We start from the raw sequence: 18,057 nt of genomic DNA, 5'->3' as shown, positions 1-18,057 counted from the left end.
ACTTTTAATTAGAGACATGTTTACCTGAGTAGTATTCATTTAGAGCTTATAAAATATACACACTGAAATTTTCAATAACTTTTCAAGTCCTTCAGCATTGTACACGTGGGGCATAAATACCCATGAATTCTTCTCAAAATGAAATTACTGTTTATTGTGTTATTAGGTTTGTGGTACTTTTCATTTCTCCTATGGGAATCAGTAGCAAGTCTCCCTGAAACTAAGTACAGATGCTCAGAGTACCAGCAGTGATTTTACACCTAGGCATGCACTTGCATTTTTATAATCCCGTACCTCAGTGCTAATGCACTACAAAAACCCAATGCCAGGATGATGATAATGAGAGAAAGCTCATGTCAGAGCGATACCTGATTACAATAAGAGACATTTTAACATGTTTCAAGCACTTCTTTTAAGAATAAGATATTGCGATGCTGGAACCTACTGTTTCCAGGCACTCAGCAAATTTCCCTGAGCCTGTGTCCATTCTTACAGCGAGTTCTCTCAAATCCATTAAATGTCTGTATTTTTATTAACTCAGGGTTTCTTTTTGTGTCATGAGGCACTCAGATGATGGGAAGTGCCAGAGATTTGGAACAAATGAAAGCACACATGGCCAAACATCCTGCATTAACCTTTTGTTAAAGAAAAATAAAATCAGGATTCTAAAGCATTGTTTAGAAACAGAAACAAAAAATATAGGAAAAACTGACACCTGAGCTAGATGGTGAATGTTCCAAGTAAACATAGGAAGCAAGCACCTTGTACTTCATGGTTTTGGGGGTTCTTGATTGTTTACTGTTTATTTTACACATGCTTTTAAAAAGGAGACTGTATTAAAATACAATCTTACACTTCATACTGAATCTCCCTCTGAAGATCAAATACATGGAAGTGCCAGCAAGTAGCATCTTGTTTCCAATTATCCACTCACCACAGATCAAAAAAGTAATAAAAATGAGTTCTACTGACAAGTCAGTTATATTTAAATATATGGACACTGAAATAGTCACAATGATAACAATTAATTTTTTTTTTTAAATAATAGCCTAAAAAAGCTCATTTAAAATGGTAAAACTATAGGTATATGCAACAATCAAAGCTACCAGTACTTTTCCAAAAGACAACAAAATACAGAAATACCTGGAAAGGGTTATTTTAAAACACAGTGGTATAAAAATGGTGCAGGTGGGGGTCTCTTTTCTGATGCCTTTTAAGAAAAAAAGAAAGGAAGAAAACAAGCCCTCTATCAAAACCATGTATGCCAAGTTTTAGCCCAGAGCAAGTTTTCACAGCTATGTTACAAACCCTTGAAAATAAAGGTTTATAATGGAAATGCTGACAGACCCTTAACCATAGCAGCATGAATACCTATAATTAAAGCAGAGCTTTTGGCTACACCTCACTCTGCAAATGAAAGATTGCTATTTTTACAATACTCTCAAATAAAAGCAAGTGGGAAACCTGGAACATGATTCTAGCAACGCAATAAGATATGTTAAAGGGGACTGCTAAAACTATTTGACATTTTAAGCTTTAAACACTGAGACATTTAGTTTAACGCACCTAAGTCAGTATTTTCATAATGCTCCTTAATCAGCAATAAAGAATGCTCCTGTGAGCCATCATCCGTGGTTAGCAGAAAATGGCACATGAAGTTGTTATTTCCTAACAGCCTAGAGGGAGCTGCTTCACTTTAATCAGTGATCTCACTTCCTTCCTACCTGCAAATTCTCTATTGTACAGTTATAAAACTATTAGCGTGCAATGTGCAGAAAAAATTACATTTATGAAAGGCCAACTACCTTGTATCTGCCTGAATTTTAAAAACAGGAGAGAAATCGCATTGAGCCATTTCATCCCTTCCCACATTTCTAAACAGACCAGGTATTACCAGTCTGGTTAAGCCAATAATACTTTCACCTTTGGTTAGCACAGTCATCCAAATTTTCTGAATGAAGAAAATCTTATTAGCGCTGTTTTACTCGTATGTTGACAGAGGACTATTTCCAGTGAATCTGTCAAAGTGCAAGAGAGAACCAGCAACACTTCACTGTTTCCCATACCACCAAGATCAAAGTGTTTTATAAACCTCAGGGAAATTAAACCTTGTAATTGATGGGATAAATAGGCTGATAACCAAATGTATAAATACAGAAGCTGAAATAAAGAACAGTTAAAAACAAGGCTGTAACAATACCTAACATGCCAAACACTATTTGAGCATGTTGGTAATTCAAACATTTCATCAGACCTGCTTTTAATAAAGAAGAGGTATGAATACTGTACTGTATATCGCCCATGATGGCCTGAGAAGTCTGTAATAGACTTCTGTGCCCTTTTGTCTATATTACAAAAGGACTACATAACTCTCAAGTTTTGGAAAGCTTCAGAACAATGTCAAGTTATGAAATAGGCAACTTTCACAAGTCTCCCTACTTCATCTTAAAAAAGCAACACTACAAATACAGTGTATTAGCTAACGGAGAAAATGTCAAAGTATTTTTGAAGTCTCCAATTTATTCCAGTAAATACATTCCGTTGAACTGAAATAATAAATAATAAATCAACTAAACTTAGTTTCATGCTTCATCTTTTTTCAAAAGACTGCCTGAAAAACAGTTGTCTTCGGATGTATAAGCTATTGACAGCCGCAGTCAAACTACTAGACAATAACAAAGAACCTAGCTGAAGAGAGACCTTGCATACGGGCCTCACTGTTCCTATTATGCACTCTTCCACAGCTCTTTCCACATATTTCAGTCTTGCACATTTGAAGTAATGGCAGATCAATAGCTGCTTCTTAATATAAATATAAAAAAAAGCAGTTTGGGCTTCAAACTGGAAGACTACCTCTAAAAGGCATCAGTAGACAAAAATATGCTTATTATTGAAGGGCACTGTAGATGTTGAAACCTGAACTAGTACATCAAAGCAAAACTGCTTCCAAGTGGTAAAATATGATTTCCTTCTTTTCTAACAAACCTTAGACAAGTATTTAAGACTCCATAACTGTTGTGTTTGATTGCAACCTTGCTGAAAGAAGAAAAAAGAATTAGAATGAAGTCAGAAAAACATAAAATTCACTGGGGAAAGAAAAAAAAAACACCACAGGAAAACGTTACTTTAGTAATTTAGTACAGATAATTGTTTCGAAATTTCCGGTGCCAAAAAGAAATAATATCTGAAACAGTGGCAACTGAATGACTTTTTACAGTGTCACTAATTCATTACAAAATATCAAGGGCAGCAAACCTTTGTTAACTGAAATAGTAAGGAAACATTTCTAAAATCCTAAATGCAGCAGGGCACTGGCAGATTTCAAAATTTAACATATCGTTCACAACCCTCTAAAGCTCTCTCTTACCTTTTGCTACACTTCAGTAAGAAATTAGTATGAACTACAGCTTAACCCGAACACTAAACGCATTCCAGTCTACATCCACGGTCTAACAAAATGACTTACCTAAGTCTGGCTAGAACAACCTGAAGAAAATTCAGGACCATACTCAGTTCAGCTCCCCGACAAGCAGGCAGCAGCATAGTAAAGCCATCATTTAGTAACTTTTCCTCAGAAAGGCTCAAGTAGCAGCTGGTCTCAAACACTTCTTGGACACCATCAATGTACGTTGAAAGTAGAGTCCAGAGATTTTGTTTCTGTGTGTAGTCATTTTTGGCTACTAAAAATTCCTTTGCTTTGTCACGGAAAGCATTTGAGACTTTCTCAGCTAGAACACTAATGTCCATATTCTTCTCAACATATATCAAAAGGAAAGCAAAATGACCTCTCCAAATGAGAGCTCTCTGAGACATGGTGACAGAGGATGGGGTCAGGAAATCCAGAAGATCCAGCACTCTACTCACTACATCTTCTGTCTCTGCCACAATTGCTAGCATAAGGAACAGGTTAAAAAAGTTCTGCAGTCCCACTTCTGTCAGCTCCTGCATTCTTTTCCGATGGAACTTGGAATAAATTCTACATTAAAAGAAAAAAAAAAAAACACAACAACAAAACAACAACAAATCAAGAAAGAAAGTTTTGTAAAGCATTAAATTTTCTATCTACTTGATACAAAAAATCACATTTTCATGCTTTTAGTTTACAGGTACCCTGTAAATATCCTCTTTTCCCTCATCTTCTCTTTTAGCTAATGGAACACATTATTACAATTTCTGGTCCACTCTAAGGTACAAATTAGGGTTTTCAGTTCAGATACAGCCTAACCTTCCTTTCTTATCCAACCTCCAGTAGAAAGCTGAGCACAGTGTGATGAGCAGACTCTCTATTTTGTCAGTGACACGTTTCCTCCATACCATCCCTTCACATCATACAAACTCAGCCCATGAGGGCTACTGCAGTTTAATTGGTATCTCTCAGTATTAGCGAACAATTCCTGTAGCCCAGCTTTTTTCCTAGTAACTGTTATTTCCAGGTGGCACACAGCAAACAAAAGAAAAATAATCAGGAGCCTTCCGTCCTTTAGATACTGATTTCTCTTATGTTACACTACCAAAGTTTGCCTACTCAACTGTCACTGCAGTAAAACCAGAAGGAAGATTCTCGATGGAAATCTCCTTTTCTCTGCAATACTGCCCTTTATTGAAGGCCCATTGTATGAATTGAGGACTACAAGTCCAGGAGAAAACAGGGAACTGGAGGCATTTGGGAGAGAAACCTCTACTGAGCAGAAAGATTTTAAGAAACATTAGGATGTATTGCTTTACAATAGCGTTAAGTCCTATGTAGCTGATGGTGAGAAGCACTGCTACTTTGCAACTTTAAAGTGACTGGTAAAAAGCAGAAATCTTTTACACAGTTATCTTTCATGCTCAGATCTAGCTTTTAAATAAAAGTCACCATTCTTGTGAGAGAGGAATAAGATGAAACTGAGTAGCTTAAACTTTCCTTCTGTGCAATTAAAAATTTGGGTATATGCTTCCCCTTTAATTTGAAGTGAGTTCCACATACAGTAGTTAAACATCCATAAAGGCTGTTTTCCTATCCTGTCACCTGGAAAAATAGTTGGAAGTGGTGCTGAGGTTATCAAATCTAGCCACCAAAAATTATAGCAAATCCAATTAATGTTGTTTAGTAGTAAATTACTACTGACAGGCATTTACGTTCTTCATGCATCAATTAATGCTTGGTTAGCTGCTGAAAACAGAGTTCATCCCAAAATCATAGCTGTAGGCTGTTAAATTTTGCTACTTGTATAATTAATTTATTCAAGTCAGAAGTGATGAATACTGGTTGAGCAGACAGACAAAGTGTGTGTTGTGTATTATTATTCCCCCTCTTAAATTAGACAAAGTAACAAGCTATAACAACACAAAAACTTAAGTATAATTTGTTTTCAGTGAAAATGAAACAGACTAATTAAAATTACTAACCAAAGCAAGACACTGATTCAGCATTTAACAATATATTTGTTTCAATATGTAGTTGTAGCAATTTTAAAACCCAAAATTTACTGACTGTAACAATTCATGAAGCTTACATAGCTAGTACATGTATTTTCCCCTTCTGATAGCAAAGATAACCCTTCTTTTTTGGGAGAGACATACTACATAGCTTTATAAGGTCTGCATGCACATTTTATCCATTTTTTATTTACATATAACTTAATCTTAAAAGTCAAAAACAGCAAAAAACTCCCAAACAAATCTAAGTAAGTTATAACCAATGAAAGAAATCTTAAGTGTTAGCACCTTTAACAATCAGTATGATATCATTACTAAAAGTTTTGAGGACTCAGTAAGTACACGCAATGTCACAATTTTGATTAAAAACCATAAATATGTATGCTGTTAAATATCATGACTTAGCACCTCTCTTAATTAGTATGTTTCAGAATTAAATGAAAAAGTAAAACCCTCACAAAAAATATTGTGAGAAATGTTGGCAACCGTATAAAGGAAAAAGGAAATATAAAGGGAATTGAAGGCATAGCAAGAGCCAGGCTGTATGTTCTTAGACAACACATGGCTTACATGCAGCTCAAAACAGAATTTCTGTGCTTTAATTACATTACCTTACTGGCAACAGGGTTGTACCACTGCATAGGTTGCCAGTATACCAAATTCCTGGCTGGTGGGACGAAACAAATCATCACAGGCTGTGGTTGCCAAGATGACTCTTGGACCCAGCTATATACCTGTCACAGCCTTAGCTGGCAACAGAAACGAAATGGAACAACTGCCTTCTTCAGATCATGAACACCCAGGATCCTTCACCCCCTTTACTTTCTCATGAGCACTGTACCCCACTTTGCTTTAGTGTGTGCCTCAAAGGGCCATGCAGTCAGACCAACTAGATCTCATAGTATGAGACAGGACAAATCGCAGCCATACCGTCCTTTAATTTGTTTCCAAGGATGCACGCCACTGTTCTCTGTCTCTTCTTTCATCATCCGTGCCAAAATGCTGAGAAAAATGAGGTAACTGTTGCTGGACTCGTACAGGGTGGGGATCTGCTGTTCACAACAGCAACTTTTTACCAACTCGAGCATTGACAAAGAAGTTTTACTGATATTTGCCAGACCCTTCAGACCGAGCCACGGAACAGTAAAGCAACTGTTCTAAAAGAAAAAATAAAACAAGTAAATAAGATAAGTAGCAATAAACGTTAATATTCCAAAGACAGTAAGATACAATCCTTCACACAAAGAAAAGGGCACGTTCGTACCACAACTCCAAAAATAAAAACACATCACAAATGTGCAAAGTGTTTTCACAAGATCTTAAAATCGGTAGCCTTAATGAAGAATAAAAATACATTCTAATTCATATAGCAAATTCAGGCTACTGTCATCGACTAGTCAATTTTTCAGAAGTATAAAAGTCATGTTTGGCCAAAGGGGAATCATAATTAATTGCTAAACACTGAAGATGGTCTACATGCAGTTCTGTATTTTTATATATTCATTTACTTACCAGGTTCTTGCTGTAATAATCCCAGAGTATGGTGATGGCAGATAGGTTCCAGTCCCAGAAACTACTCAAAGTCAAACAGCACTGAAGATACATTCGTAACTGTTCCTCTAACACACCGGTCTTGCAAAGGGAATAAAAAGTTTAAATGTAGGAGGGAAACATCACCATGTCTACATATAAACCCAATACTATCAGACTACCCATAATCATTTCCTCATATAAACAATGTTTCTATTAGAATGAATCAAGGAGGGCCATGAGGATGATCAGAGGGCTGGAGCACCTCTCCCATGAAGACAGGCTGAGGGAGTTGGGGTTGTTTAGCCTGGAGAAGAGAAGGTTCTGGGGAAACCTTATCACGGCCTTCCAGTGCCTAAAAGGGGCTACAGGAAAGCTGGGGAGGGACACTTAGTCAGGGACTGCATTGATAGATAGGATAAGGGGTAATGGCTTTAAACTAAAAGAGGGTAGGTTTAGCTACAATAGAAGGAAGAAACTTTTTAATCTGAAGGTGGTGAGGCACTGGCACAGCTTGCCCAGAAAAGATGTGGATGCCCCATCCCTGGAGGTGTTTGGGCAACCTGGTCTGGTGGGAGGTGTCCCTGCCCACGCGAGGGCAAGGGTGGGGGGGGGGAACTGGGTGGTCTTCAAGGTCCCTTCCATTCTATGATTCTCAACATATATAATATAAAGTAAATGGCATCTGCTATTACAAGCAATGAACAAGAATATAAAAGCTGACACACACACACTGTCATCCAATGCATGTTGTAATGCAGCCAGTAAAATAATTCATCGTGCACCCTTTCAGGTGTCCACACTGTTGTAGACTTACTGTAACCTCAATATTGGGGGCCTAACTTGAAACACAGTTGCACGGTACAGGACCTTACAGAAGAGTAAATAGGGCATTACACTGAATGCATAATAAATCAGCTGAATGTTTAAACCCTTCTGTCATGTACGTCCAAAGGAAAACGCATTCACCACTGATACAGAGGGAAGGTACAGCTATCTCAAGAGGTCATGCTTCTCTTAACAGTACAGAAAATGGGAGGATCTTTTATTTCTGAATCATGTCCCTTGTTAAACTTCTGCAACACTGCAATATTGATAACATCCCAGACAATTCTGAATGAATAGCAAATAAACCTCTGAGCAGTTGCCAATGAGTTCCTCTGCAGAAAGAGAAACATTCTCCAAACGTTTCCATCAGTTCCAAACTTCGCGGACGAACCAAAGATGACCCACAGTGAAGAAAATATGAAATTCCAAACAATTTGAACACAATGAAGCATTCAGATCATAATTGTGAGCTACTGGGAGTGGGAAAACTTTTGATATAAGCAAAACTGGACTTGTACCACAATTAGGATGTAAGGAGCTCCCCACTCAGAATGAAACCACATGTTTAATCCAGCCTGGTTGAGGCATCTACTTCAGGATGATACTAAATATAACACCCTGGGAGGACTTGACCACTTGCTTTGTGATGAGAGAAAGCCCTGAACTATTTTCAAATACATCTAAATACTACATGGGCTTGGAAATCCTAAATGCTTAAGATGAACTAAAGAATAATAGAAGGGGGAAGAAAAATAAAAGAGATACAAGATGGTGGGACCTGATGATCTTAAAGGTCTTTTCCAACGTAAATGATTCTGTGAGATGAGTTGTATGACTTAAAACATAGCACCAGGAAGGGGAATGAACAAAACCTTTCATGTCTCAGATAAATATCAGGAAGCTCTCTCTTTCTGTTCCAATTACACTGCTGGATCATGGACTATACAAGGTCCTGGTTTACCTATGTCCAGCATTAACCCAGTTCAGAAAATGGCTGAATAAAAAACCCAAAACAATAAGAAATACAACAACAACACAAAACAAAACAACCTACATGTTTTTGCCTGATGCCAGGCAAAAAAAAAAACAACATTAACCTGTGGGGATATTTTTGTTGTTTTTAATGGTCTTTCATTGAGTACCTGTTACTGGAAGACAGTGACTTAAATTTCACCCACAATGCTATCTCTTATGTCTACTGCGTCTTAGATCTGCTTCCCCCCAGTTGCAACAGAACACAGGAGTTGTAACTCATTAACTTATCTCTAGCTTCATAGATTTGGATATACATTCCTGTGGAAAACATTATTTTCTACACTGTATCAGAACACTATAAGAAATTACAGCAATCATCTACAATAACTTCTAATGCCTGCCTTCTCTTCTTATGAAAAATTAATCTAGGTTATACACCTTCTAAAGAGGTGTATTTCTAAGGCAAGTTGAAAATTGAAAAGGCATTTTCAGTAATATGTAAAATTACATATTACATTACATTATATATAACGTATGGAAAACGCTGAAGTATCCATAGAGAGAACACTTCAAGAGAGTAAGACGTAGTGAATGGCAGTTCAAATACAATAAAAATGTCAACAAATGAAAGGTGATCATCAAGAATTGTTCTTAAATGACATAACACTACATCTAAAATCAGTAGTGTCCCCAAAATAAAAATAATCTCACCCAAAACCAAGGGACAGAACTGCAGCCATTTTCAACTGTGCTATTTTTTATGAATAAGATAAGGAGTGTGGATATAAAACTAACTGAATGTATCTATTCCTCTAGAGAGATCTACCCCATTACAAAAGACAACAGAACAAACAAAAACCACACACACCCATTTTGGAAAGAGAATGCCTAGTCCTAAAACTGTAATTTGTGCACAGGATTATATTTATGATCTAATTTAACAAACAATGACTATTTCAATTAAACTAATTCAACAGGAAGCATGGTATTGTGAGCAGCTTCAATTTCAACCCTTATTTATCCGTCCAACAATAGTTTTAGAACGGCTTCCAAAACCAAGATAGTACTGAAGGCTTTATCTTGAATTTAATATGAAAGAGTTCTCCAGACTTCAAATACCCCTGGGATTAATGGATTCTTTCATTTCTCTTTTGCTTAAAATGGTCTCCCCTGCACTGCTGGAAATACTATGAGAACTCTTGAGGTAGTCAGCTTTTAATTTATCGCAGAAGGGAGGAACACCAGATACTATCAAAATGATAGTATTATCTAAACACAACATTTTTCTATTATGACCTCCTACTGAAGAAATAAAATTGGTTTCCTAGAACTACAAGTAGTTCTGTATTTCGTTTAGATTGGAATTAAACACCAAAGTAGTGAAGGTATAATAAAATTGAGGCAGAAATCAAACAATCATGAAGCATTTACTTCCCCAAATGAGAGAAGGCAAGTAAGACAGACTGCTATCGGCCCTTACAAACAAACAAAAAACCCTTTTGATTCTCACAATAACAGTTCCTGAGCAAATTCATCTTATACTAGCAACCCATAAATTTAATCAGTTTGATGTTGCCTAGTATACAAAAATACAGATGTTAATATTCTTTAAATTTGTAGTACAGTCATTTTCATTTTGTGCAAACAGAATTGTAGACCAGCTCTACCTTTATTGTTAGTCCCAAAACAGAAATCCAATTTACAAAAGAGCTAGGCAATACATCATGTAACCAGTTTCCAATAATTGTCTCAAGTGTTGAAGATGGGGGTCTTTGATTATAACTGCTGGTTTTGTGATACAGATGGGAAACCTTTCATACAAGCAATCGTCTTCAACTCTATCTATCAAGATTAAAAAAAAAAAAGGGGTGATTTCTGGCTGAGAAACTCACCAATCTGTCAACTGTTTGAAACTGAAAGGATATATCTAAGGAATCATAGAATGGTTTGGGTTGGAAGATACCTTAAAGATCATCTAATTCCTGCCATGGGCAGGGACACCTTCCACTAGACCGGGTTGCTCAAAGCCCCATCCAACCTGGCCTTAAACATCCACAACTCCTCTAGGCAAGCAGCGCTCTACACTTGCCCAGGTATCCACTACTGCTCTTGCCTTTATTTACAGCCTACAAACAGAGTATCTTTACTTCCCACCTATATACTGGTCCCCCCTAACCTGAACAGCACCTTTACATCTTTCCCTTGCTCAGCTATATCCTTAGAAGCAAGGAGTTCCTACCTGGAGACTGCAGCACCCCTCTGCTATGGTACCTGGACATAGGGTACCTTCCTCAGGAAGTCATTATCACCCCCAAAACCAGGCACATGCTGCATGAAAGTAGCTGAGGTTCTCTGCTGTCTGCCTGAGGGCTGTCCTCTCCATACTGGGGATCACCCACATGACAAAAAGGGGGGTGAGAATCCATGGGCAAGACTTGCTGCCTGTGAAGATGTGACCACCACAGAGGCAGAAGCCATGCATTCAGGGACAGCAGAGACCATGAATGCAGAGCATCATCCCATTACTGACACAATATTTACCTCATGACAGAGGCATGTTCTGTGATTATCTTGAAGATTCGCTGGTTCAATTCATTAGAGCTGTTCTCAGTTAATGTGACTAGAGTCTTCTGGTTTGCACCATCACCTTCACCATCGATATTTTCCTGAAAACCTTAGCTTTAATCACTAAGTTCAACCATTTTACTTCAACTACCAAGAAGTTGCAGTTTTAACACTGATTAGTCATTTTTGCATCCCAATATTGAGTTGTCCTAATGTTGTAAAAGCTAACTCTAATGTTTGCTGATTCATCAGCAAAGCTGATGGTTCCTTTCTCTTCTTTCATGATGCTCCCTTACCCTCAAAATTCATACCTGCAACAGTGGCTATTAAATCACCTTTTCAACAACACAGAAATTGAAGGTCATGTGAAAAGAAATTACCAGTTACTGGTAGGAGAAAGATTATCAGTTTACATTGCAAATTTATGATACGTACCTTTTTCAAACACACAAAAATATACACACTTAATTTCATTTCAATTTTCCTCATCTGTTGTATATTCCCATTCACTTTATGTTCCTACCTTTATTGTCTATAAGCTTTTGAAGTTAAGGAGCAAGAAGCACAAGTGCATTATGAAGTTGATGGACATCATTTGAATCCAATGATATTAAACATAACCAGATTTTAACCTCCCATATACTTAAAAAAAAGTATCTAATCACTAATTCCTGCCCTCTCTTGTAAATGAGAGATTCGCTACAACCTTTTCTTCCAACATTTTTTGCAGAGCTATTACTGTGCATCCCTGTGCACTCTTCTATAGAGTGCATGCTTAAAAGGATGGCTTAGGTAGGATTCACTAACAAGCTAAAGCCAAGCCTGAGTGGGCAATATCTTCAGTACCATCCCATTGTTCATTTCAAAGAGGAGTCTTCTCCCTTTTTTTTCCCTGCTTGTCCATGTTCCGTTTCATTACTGACTTCTTGATACTTCATTGTGCTTCCCATTCCCATTTTCCTGGTCTCAGAAATACTCACTTAGCAGATACTTCAAAGGTACAAGTGGATAACTCAAAAGGTAAAAGCAGACACACAAAGATGAGAAACTGACAGAGGAGATGGACATGTCTACAGGTAAAGGAAAAGCTCCCTCCTAGACACTGTCAGGAAAGCTGGAGTGCAAGAAGAGGAAGGGGAATACATTTTTTAATAAAAGTATGTACCATGCACTCACATATGCATGTATAGGTACAAATGCTCTCCAAGGAGCATTTCCTACAATCAATTAACTCCATAATGAAAAAAGGAAAAATTTCAAGACAGGAAATAAAGTAGGTGACTCCTTGGACTGTTGGCAATAGTTACAAACAACTTTGGCAAACAGGGGTTTGGTTTAAATCCAGCCATAGTTGCATTTGGAACTTAAAACAGACATTTGTCTTGTATTTCTGTGTCATTTTTCAAATCTTCTGAACTCAACTGTCTAGTTACCTTAATAACTGTCTACAAATCAATACCTGTTTAACAAAAGCATCAAAAATGCTTTGTATTTTGTGTATATTCAGCTTTAGGATAATATTTGTTTTAAAAAAGTAAGATTTCACAAGAAAAGAGGAACATTAAATATGTAAGAAGTGTCCTCTTACTGTCGTCAGGTTGCTGACATACAGAACATTTTCCTATGCAGGAGAATGGCTAATAAACTACTTCAGATATCGTTGCCTCATATGTCATCTAAATTTCTCTAGTTTCTCTCCAAGAATGGTAAGCATCCAGTAAGTGATGCCATCACTATAGTTTTAGTGTACATGCACAGTATGCATATTCAATTATATACCGTGAAATCATTCCAAAAAAAAAAGTTAACTTTTATTAAGCCAAAACTATATACACAAATGTTAGAGTTTACATGCAATGTGATTTTTCAACTTTTAATAGCCAGCCTCTTGTATCAACTATCCTAACAACTACAAAATATATTTCTGTACAAACTGTAAGAAGCATTGATCCTTACTCTGCTTCTACTACATCTGTCACTACTGCATGAGCAAGGCAGTAATAGCAATAAAAAAGAACTGATTCCTCTTCTGCTTTCAACAACAGAACTTTGCAGGATTTTTTTCATCTAAGACCAAATACAAAAATAAACATGTTTATTCTCATTTTAAGCATACACAAATTAAAGAAGTTATTTTTATAGGTGTTGCTGTTACCACATTTGCAATTTGTACCATGCAACTTCACAACAAATTTACAGAGCTGCAACGTAATATATTTAAAAACATGATGAACAGCATATTTAAAAGCATTTTAAAAGGAGGTCAATTCTGACCTCTGGGCCATGAAGCATTGCATTAACAGTTCTGCAGAAAGAAAAATGATAAGGTATGAAATGAGTGCTCAGAAACTAGAACCTTATCAGTAAGAGTTTGATTCAAGCCTGTAAGACAAATTGCTCAGCAAGGCAAGTCACCTTCCTGCTGTGATGAGGATATAGCTGAATTTTCAATGCAACTGACTATCTCCCTCATCATGTCTCTTCAACTTGATATCCTTACATTCAGTATCTGGTTTACATTTTCTAAGCATCCAGTTCTTATTCTGAATACATCTTGTCTGAGTAGCCATATACCTACCCTTCCAGGATAATTATCTTTTTCCTTTATCTGACAATTTAGCATCAAGCATAACCACTTTAAAGCAAGTGTAACTGCTAACAAGGAGGGAACCGTATACTGCCAGAGTTCAGATACGTCAAGGATGTTCATTTGCCTCTGATAAAAACACTAGAATTCCAAAAATACACTTGTTAGTTGGTCTTTGTTTCATGCACTGTCTTTTCCAGAAAGCATCCCTGACACTTCCCATGTTCATTATTTCTTCCTTTACACACTCACCTGAACATCAGTGGATTTTTTAAGGAGTTCTTCCACAAACTTCCAATTGGATTCCTTCCGTTTCTGAAAAATAATGACTAGCTGCATGAAATAGTATTTGTATACTTCACAGGAATCATTATGTAATAATGTGAAAATAAGAGGATGAGAAATTTACAGAAATATTCCATTTCATGACAGCATATTTTAGTCACCACTGAAAAGAGATTCTTTGCTTTATGAATGTCTGTCCTAAAAATTAGACCTAAACAACAACAACAAAAACCACCAAAATTCATATACCAAAAAGACCAAAAATAAAGGGTATGCTGTTTTAACTGGTTTAAGGGACTAATTTAGAATTCCAACCTTCATTTTTAGTAAAGAAGCAAAAACATTCAGACATTTTTGATTTGTATAAGTAATGTCTTAAAATTTGTCTTTAACATTCTCTAGAAAGGAAGAGATAAGGAATAAAAAGAAGGAAAACATACAATCTTACTTCTCTTTTTTTTTCTCTTTTTAGTGAAAAACTACTTCTAACTCATTTTTCCTATGACAATCACAAAGGATTGTTTTGGCTAATTTAGTAAGGAATTGGTCAGGTAGCAATGACCTAGATAGAAAAAAAATCAGGGTAGGTCAAATATGGCCCACAATTCATATTTTTCAGCTTGGTAAGGCAGATAATTGCTCATTTGAATTAACTAGACCATACTAGTAAAGTAAAAAAGTTGCATGGCAATATATATTGAAAAAAGAAGTTTTTCCAATTAAGGCTATTTCCCAGGAAAATAAATAAAATGCAAGCCAGTCAACATACATACCATTCTTAGCTACATCTAGATCACCCAGGAGTATCAAAAATCACCTCTTAGGTTCAGTTATGTATATAGGTTAGATAGATGATAGATGCTTGAAGTAGTACTTTTTTCATTGTCCTGCCTTACTCATTTTCTCCACTACTACAACTGTTAATCCTTTGTTAATGTAAATATAACTACTTCCCAGCAGCAACACTACTGTCCCCTGTCCTCCTCCATTAACTACACTAGTTAACGCCATGACTTGGTGACAATTCCACACAGGATTTCAGAGATTACTGAAAGAATTTTAAAGATCAACACTTTAAAAAGATACAGCAATATATGTGCAATGTAATTTGACTACTTAGTGGGTTTACATTTTTGCACTACAAAAACAATAAATATTCTGGAAGACTGCTGATGTTAACAAGTCACAGTCTATACACTGTTTATGGGACAAAAGTGAATCAAAAAAGAGATCTGCAGAAAGTTAAACTGAAGCTGTGATTTCAGAAATCAGAAACTTCAGCAATATCAATTAAGGAGTTCCTACTGCTTTCTCCTCATCTTGCCCTCACAGATTTAACATGCCACTGCTCAGCTGTTCTGGTACTTCTGTTTGTGGGACCCAGTGTGAACCAGATCAGTGAACCAACCTAGAGCTTTAAGAGTAAAATACAGAACGGAAACAGGAGGAGGATCTGACCTAGGTCATACAACAGGGCCACAAATAATTGTGCCAGAACAGCAGAGGGTATATCACGCCTCGGGTGGTGTAAACAGGACTTCTTAAGCTGTTATTGATGCCACAGCCTTTGTATCATGAAACCACAGCTGAAATCCTGTCAGAAGGAAAAGAACACTGCATCACTGCTTTGTGTTTTGACTGCTATAATTTCGAGACTGATATTGTGTGATTACCTACACAGTCCTACTGCAAACTCCAAGTAAAGTTAATTGACTGCTCAAAGGCCAGATTTATCAGAGATAAACAGATATTAAAGAATCACACTAAATGGCTACAAGACCTCTGGATGACTGGAGCAGCCCGCTCAGAACATGCTTGTAGCACTCCCATAGCCCAAGGGCACACAGGTTATATGAAAGGTGTTTACAGCCACAGTTCCAGCCCAGCTGGATCACCTTACAGGATCCTTGAGTAATGTAAGGCAAAATCCTGACGCTGGCTGGAATTGATTACCAGAATGCACCCGGGTTCAGCCCAGACTCAGGAAAGAACAGCACCAACAACCTGCTGCACCCTTCTTGCAGCCTCAATTGTCTCTGCCTTTTAACAGACGTTTCATTCAAATCTCACTGCATTTACATCCTAACAGTATTCCCTGCTACCCTGGCAATATGGCATAGCAACTGTTTCAAAGCCGTTCTTGTCAGAGAGTGTGTAGAATCTGCATCTCTTAGTCCAAACCTGCTGGCTTACCATATCCCCCCCTCCACCCTCAAAGAATCCTAAAATCAACAGAACCTGGAGACCTCACAGTAAGTAAAACTGCTCCTGAAACAAAAAACTTAAGCTGAGACCCTCTGGGTTCTCGGGGAGAAACTTCTGCAGAAGAAACTAACACCTGACTACCTGTAAGATCCATCCTAGGCTTCCCAGCTGGAAGTCCATGTTTGCATATCTTGCTATGCAGTCATTTCAAATTATTCAAAGGCAAGAATTCTTAGCCTCAAGTAATTCTACCTATATTTCCCTAGCCCACAGTATATTGAAATTGACCCCTGCAATGTTCAGAAGTGGCAATTTTTCTTGTTGGGTCCCATCTGCTTTTTAAATCCTGCTTCAGAATAGTGAAGTGGAACCTGAATGTGGGGTTAGGGATAGAGACATACACCGTGCATCCCTCAGAACACAGAGGGAAAAATTTTCTAGCCGTGTGCCAGAAATATTCTAGTTTTAAAAGTGGTTTCATGTGTATGAAATATATATTCAATATATATGAATCATTGCATATTTGAAATTACATTATATGAGCTAAAGGGGAAAAATAAAAAAGAAGCAAGTCTGAAACCTATTTAGAATTTTAAAAGCTTTCATAATAACCTCAAGGCCATGCAGACCACATTAAAAAATGGAAAGTCTTCCACAGATGACATAGGCTTAGAGGCAATTTTTGCTAGGGAGCACATGAATAACCATCATTATGACACATCACCCTCCCACCTCTGATCACAGTTAATTAAAAGAAAGCATGTGTCATGAAGCTATCACGTCAGATGTTTAACCAACAAAACAGGACTACACCGAGTCCTGATGTAATTCCACTGACTTCAACAAATTTATATCAAATTTTATCCTACTATCTTCAAAGGGTGTTTGAGGATGTATTTCATGGGAAGAAAAAGAAATTATTACCATCAACTATTTACGACAGATTACATTCTTGTTGCTGACAGGTTTGCTTTTTTTTTTTTATAAGCCCCAGTAGCAGCAGAACAGGGAACCCTGGACAAACAACAAGATTTAAAAAAAATGTGAGGCACAGCTAACAGTTTGAACATAAAGAGTATGGGAAACATCAAAAGAAGTGTGCACAGGATGGTCTCGTGATTTACAAATTGGGACTTGGAAATTCTCTTCTCCCAGATGGGCTCTAAGGAAAAAATATTGTTTAATCTTGGGCAAATCACTTCCTGTCAGTGCATCTCAGATTCTTACTTTAAAATAAGAACAACAGGAATCTTTTTTCCCCATTCAGTGTCTGCTTGGCTTATTTAAATAATATAGTGCCTCAGGCAAAAAATAATCTCTCATGAGGCTAAATACATAGTATGTATCACTATGAGAGACGGGGAAAAAAAAAACAATGATCAAAGTAAACAGTATCACTGCATTTTGATTAGAGCATAAAATATAAGAAACCCAAGATAAATGTCTCCTCCACACTAGTTTCTGTATTCAACCTAGGAATAACCTTTTCTCTCCATCTAAGTTCCTCTAATAAGCAAGGAGTGTAGTAATTCTATCCTCCCAATGTCCCTCTGAAGCATACTATGGACTGTGGTTCCTCCCAGCCCAGTACCGTAGGATCCTAAAGGATCTGTCAACCCACAAGTAGCAGAAACTGTATGTTCACCAGAACTTCTAGCCAA

General features: G+C 37.1%; 1 protein-coding gene across 1 annotated transcript in view; it reads right to left on the bottom strand.

Annotated features, from left to right (window-relative positions):
• Positions 1–18,057, bottom strand: part of MMS22L (MMS22 like, DNA repair protein) — a 94,986-nt gene that overhangs the window by 53,008 nt on the left and 23,921 nt on the right. Inside the window, exons 11-14 of the mRNA XM_068677875.1 lie at positions 14,159–14,221; positions 6,934–7,053; positions 6,352–6,578; positions 3,467–3,976 (exon numbers count right to left, since the gene is read on the bottom strand). Coding sequence (XP_068533976.1) covers positions 3,467–3,976; positions 6,352–6,578; positions 6,934–7,053; positions 14,159–14,221 — 920 coding nt within the window. The remainder of the gene's footprint in view (positions 1–3,466; positions 3,977–6,351; positions 6,579–6,933; positions 7,054–14,158; positions 14,222–18,057) is intronic.

The sequence above is a fragment of the Anas acuta genome, chromosome 3 (genome assembly GCF_963932015.1).
Source record: "Anas acuta chromosome 3, bAnaAcu1.1, whole genome shotgun sequence".
Lineage (NCBI taxonomy): Eukaryota > Metazoa > Chordata > Aves > Anseriformes > Anatidae > Anas > Anas acuta.
This window is presented reverse-complemented; position numbering and strand designations above follow the sequence as displayed.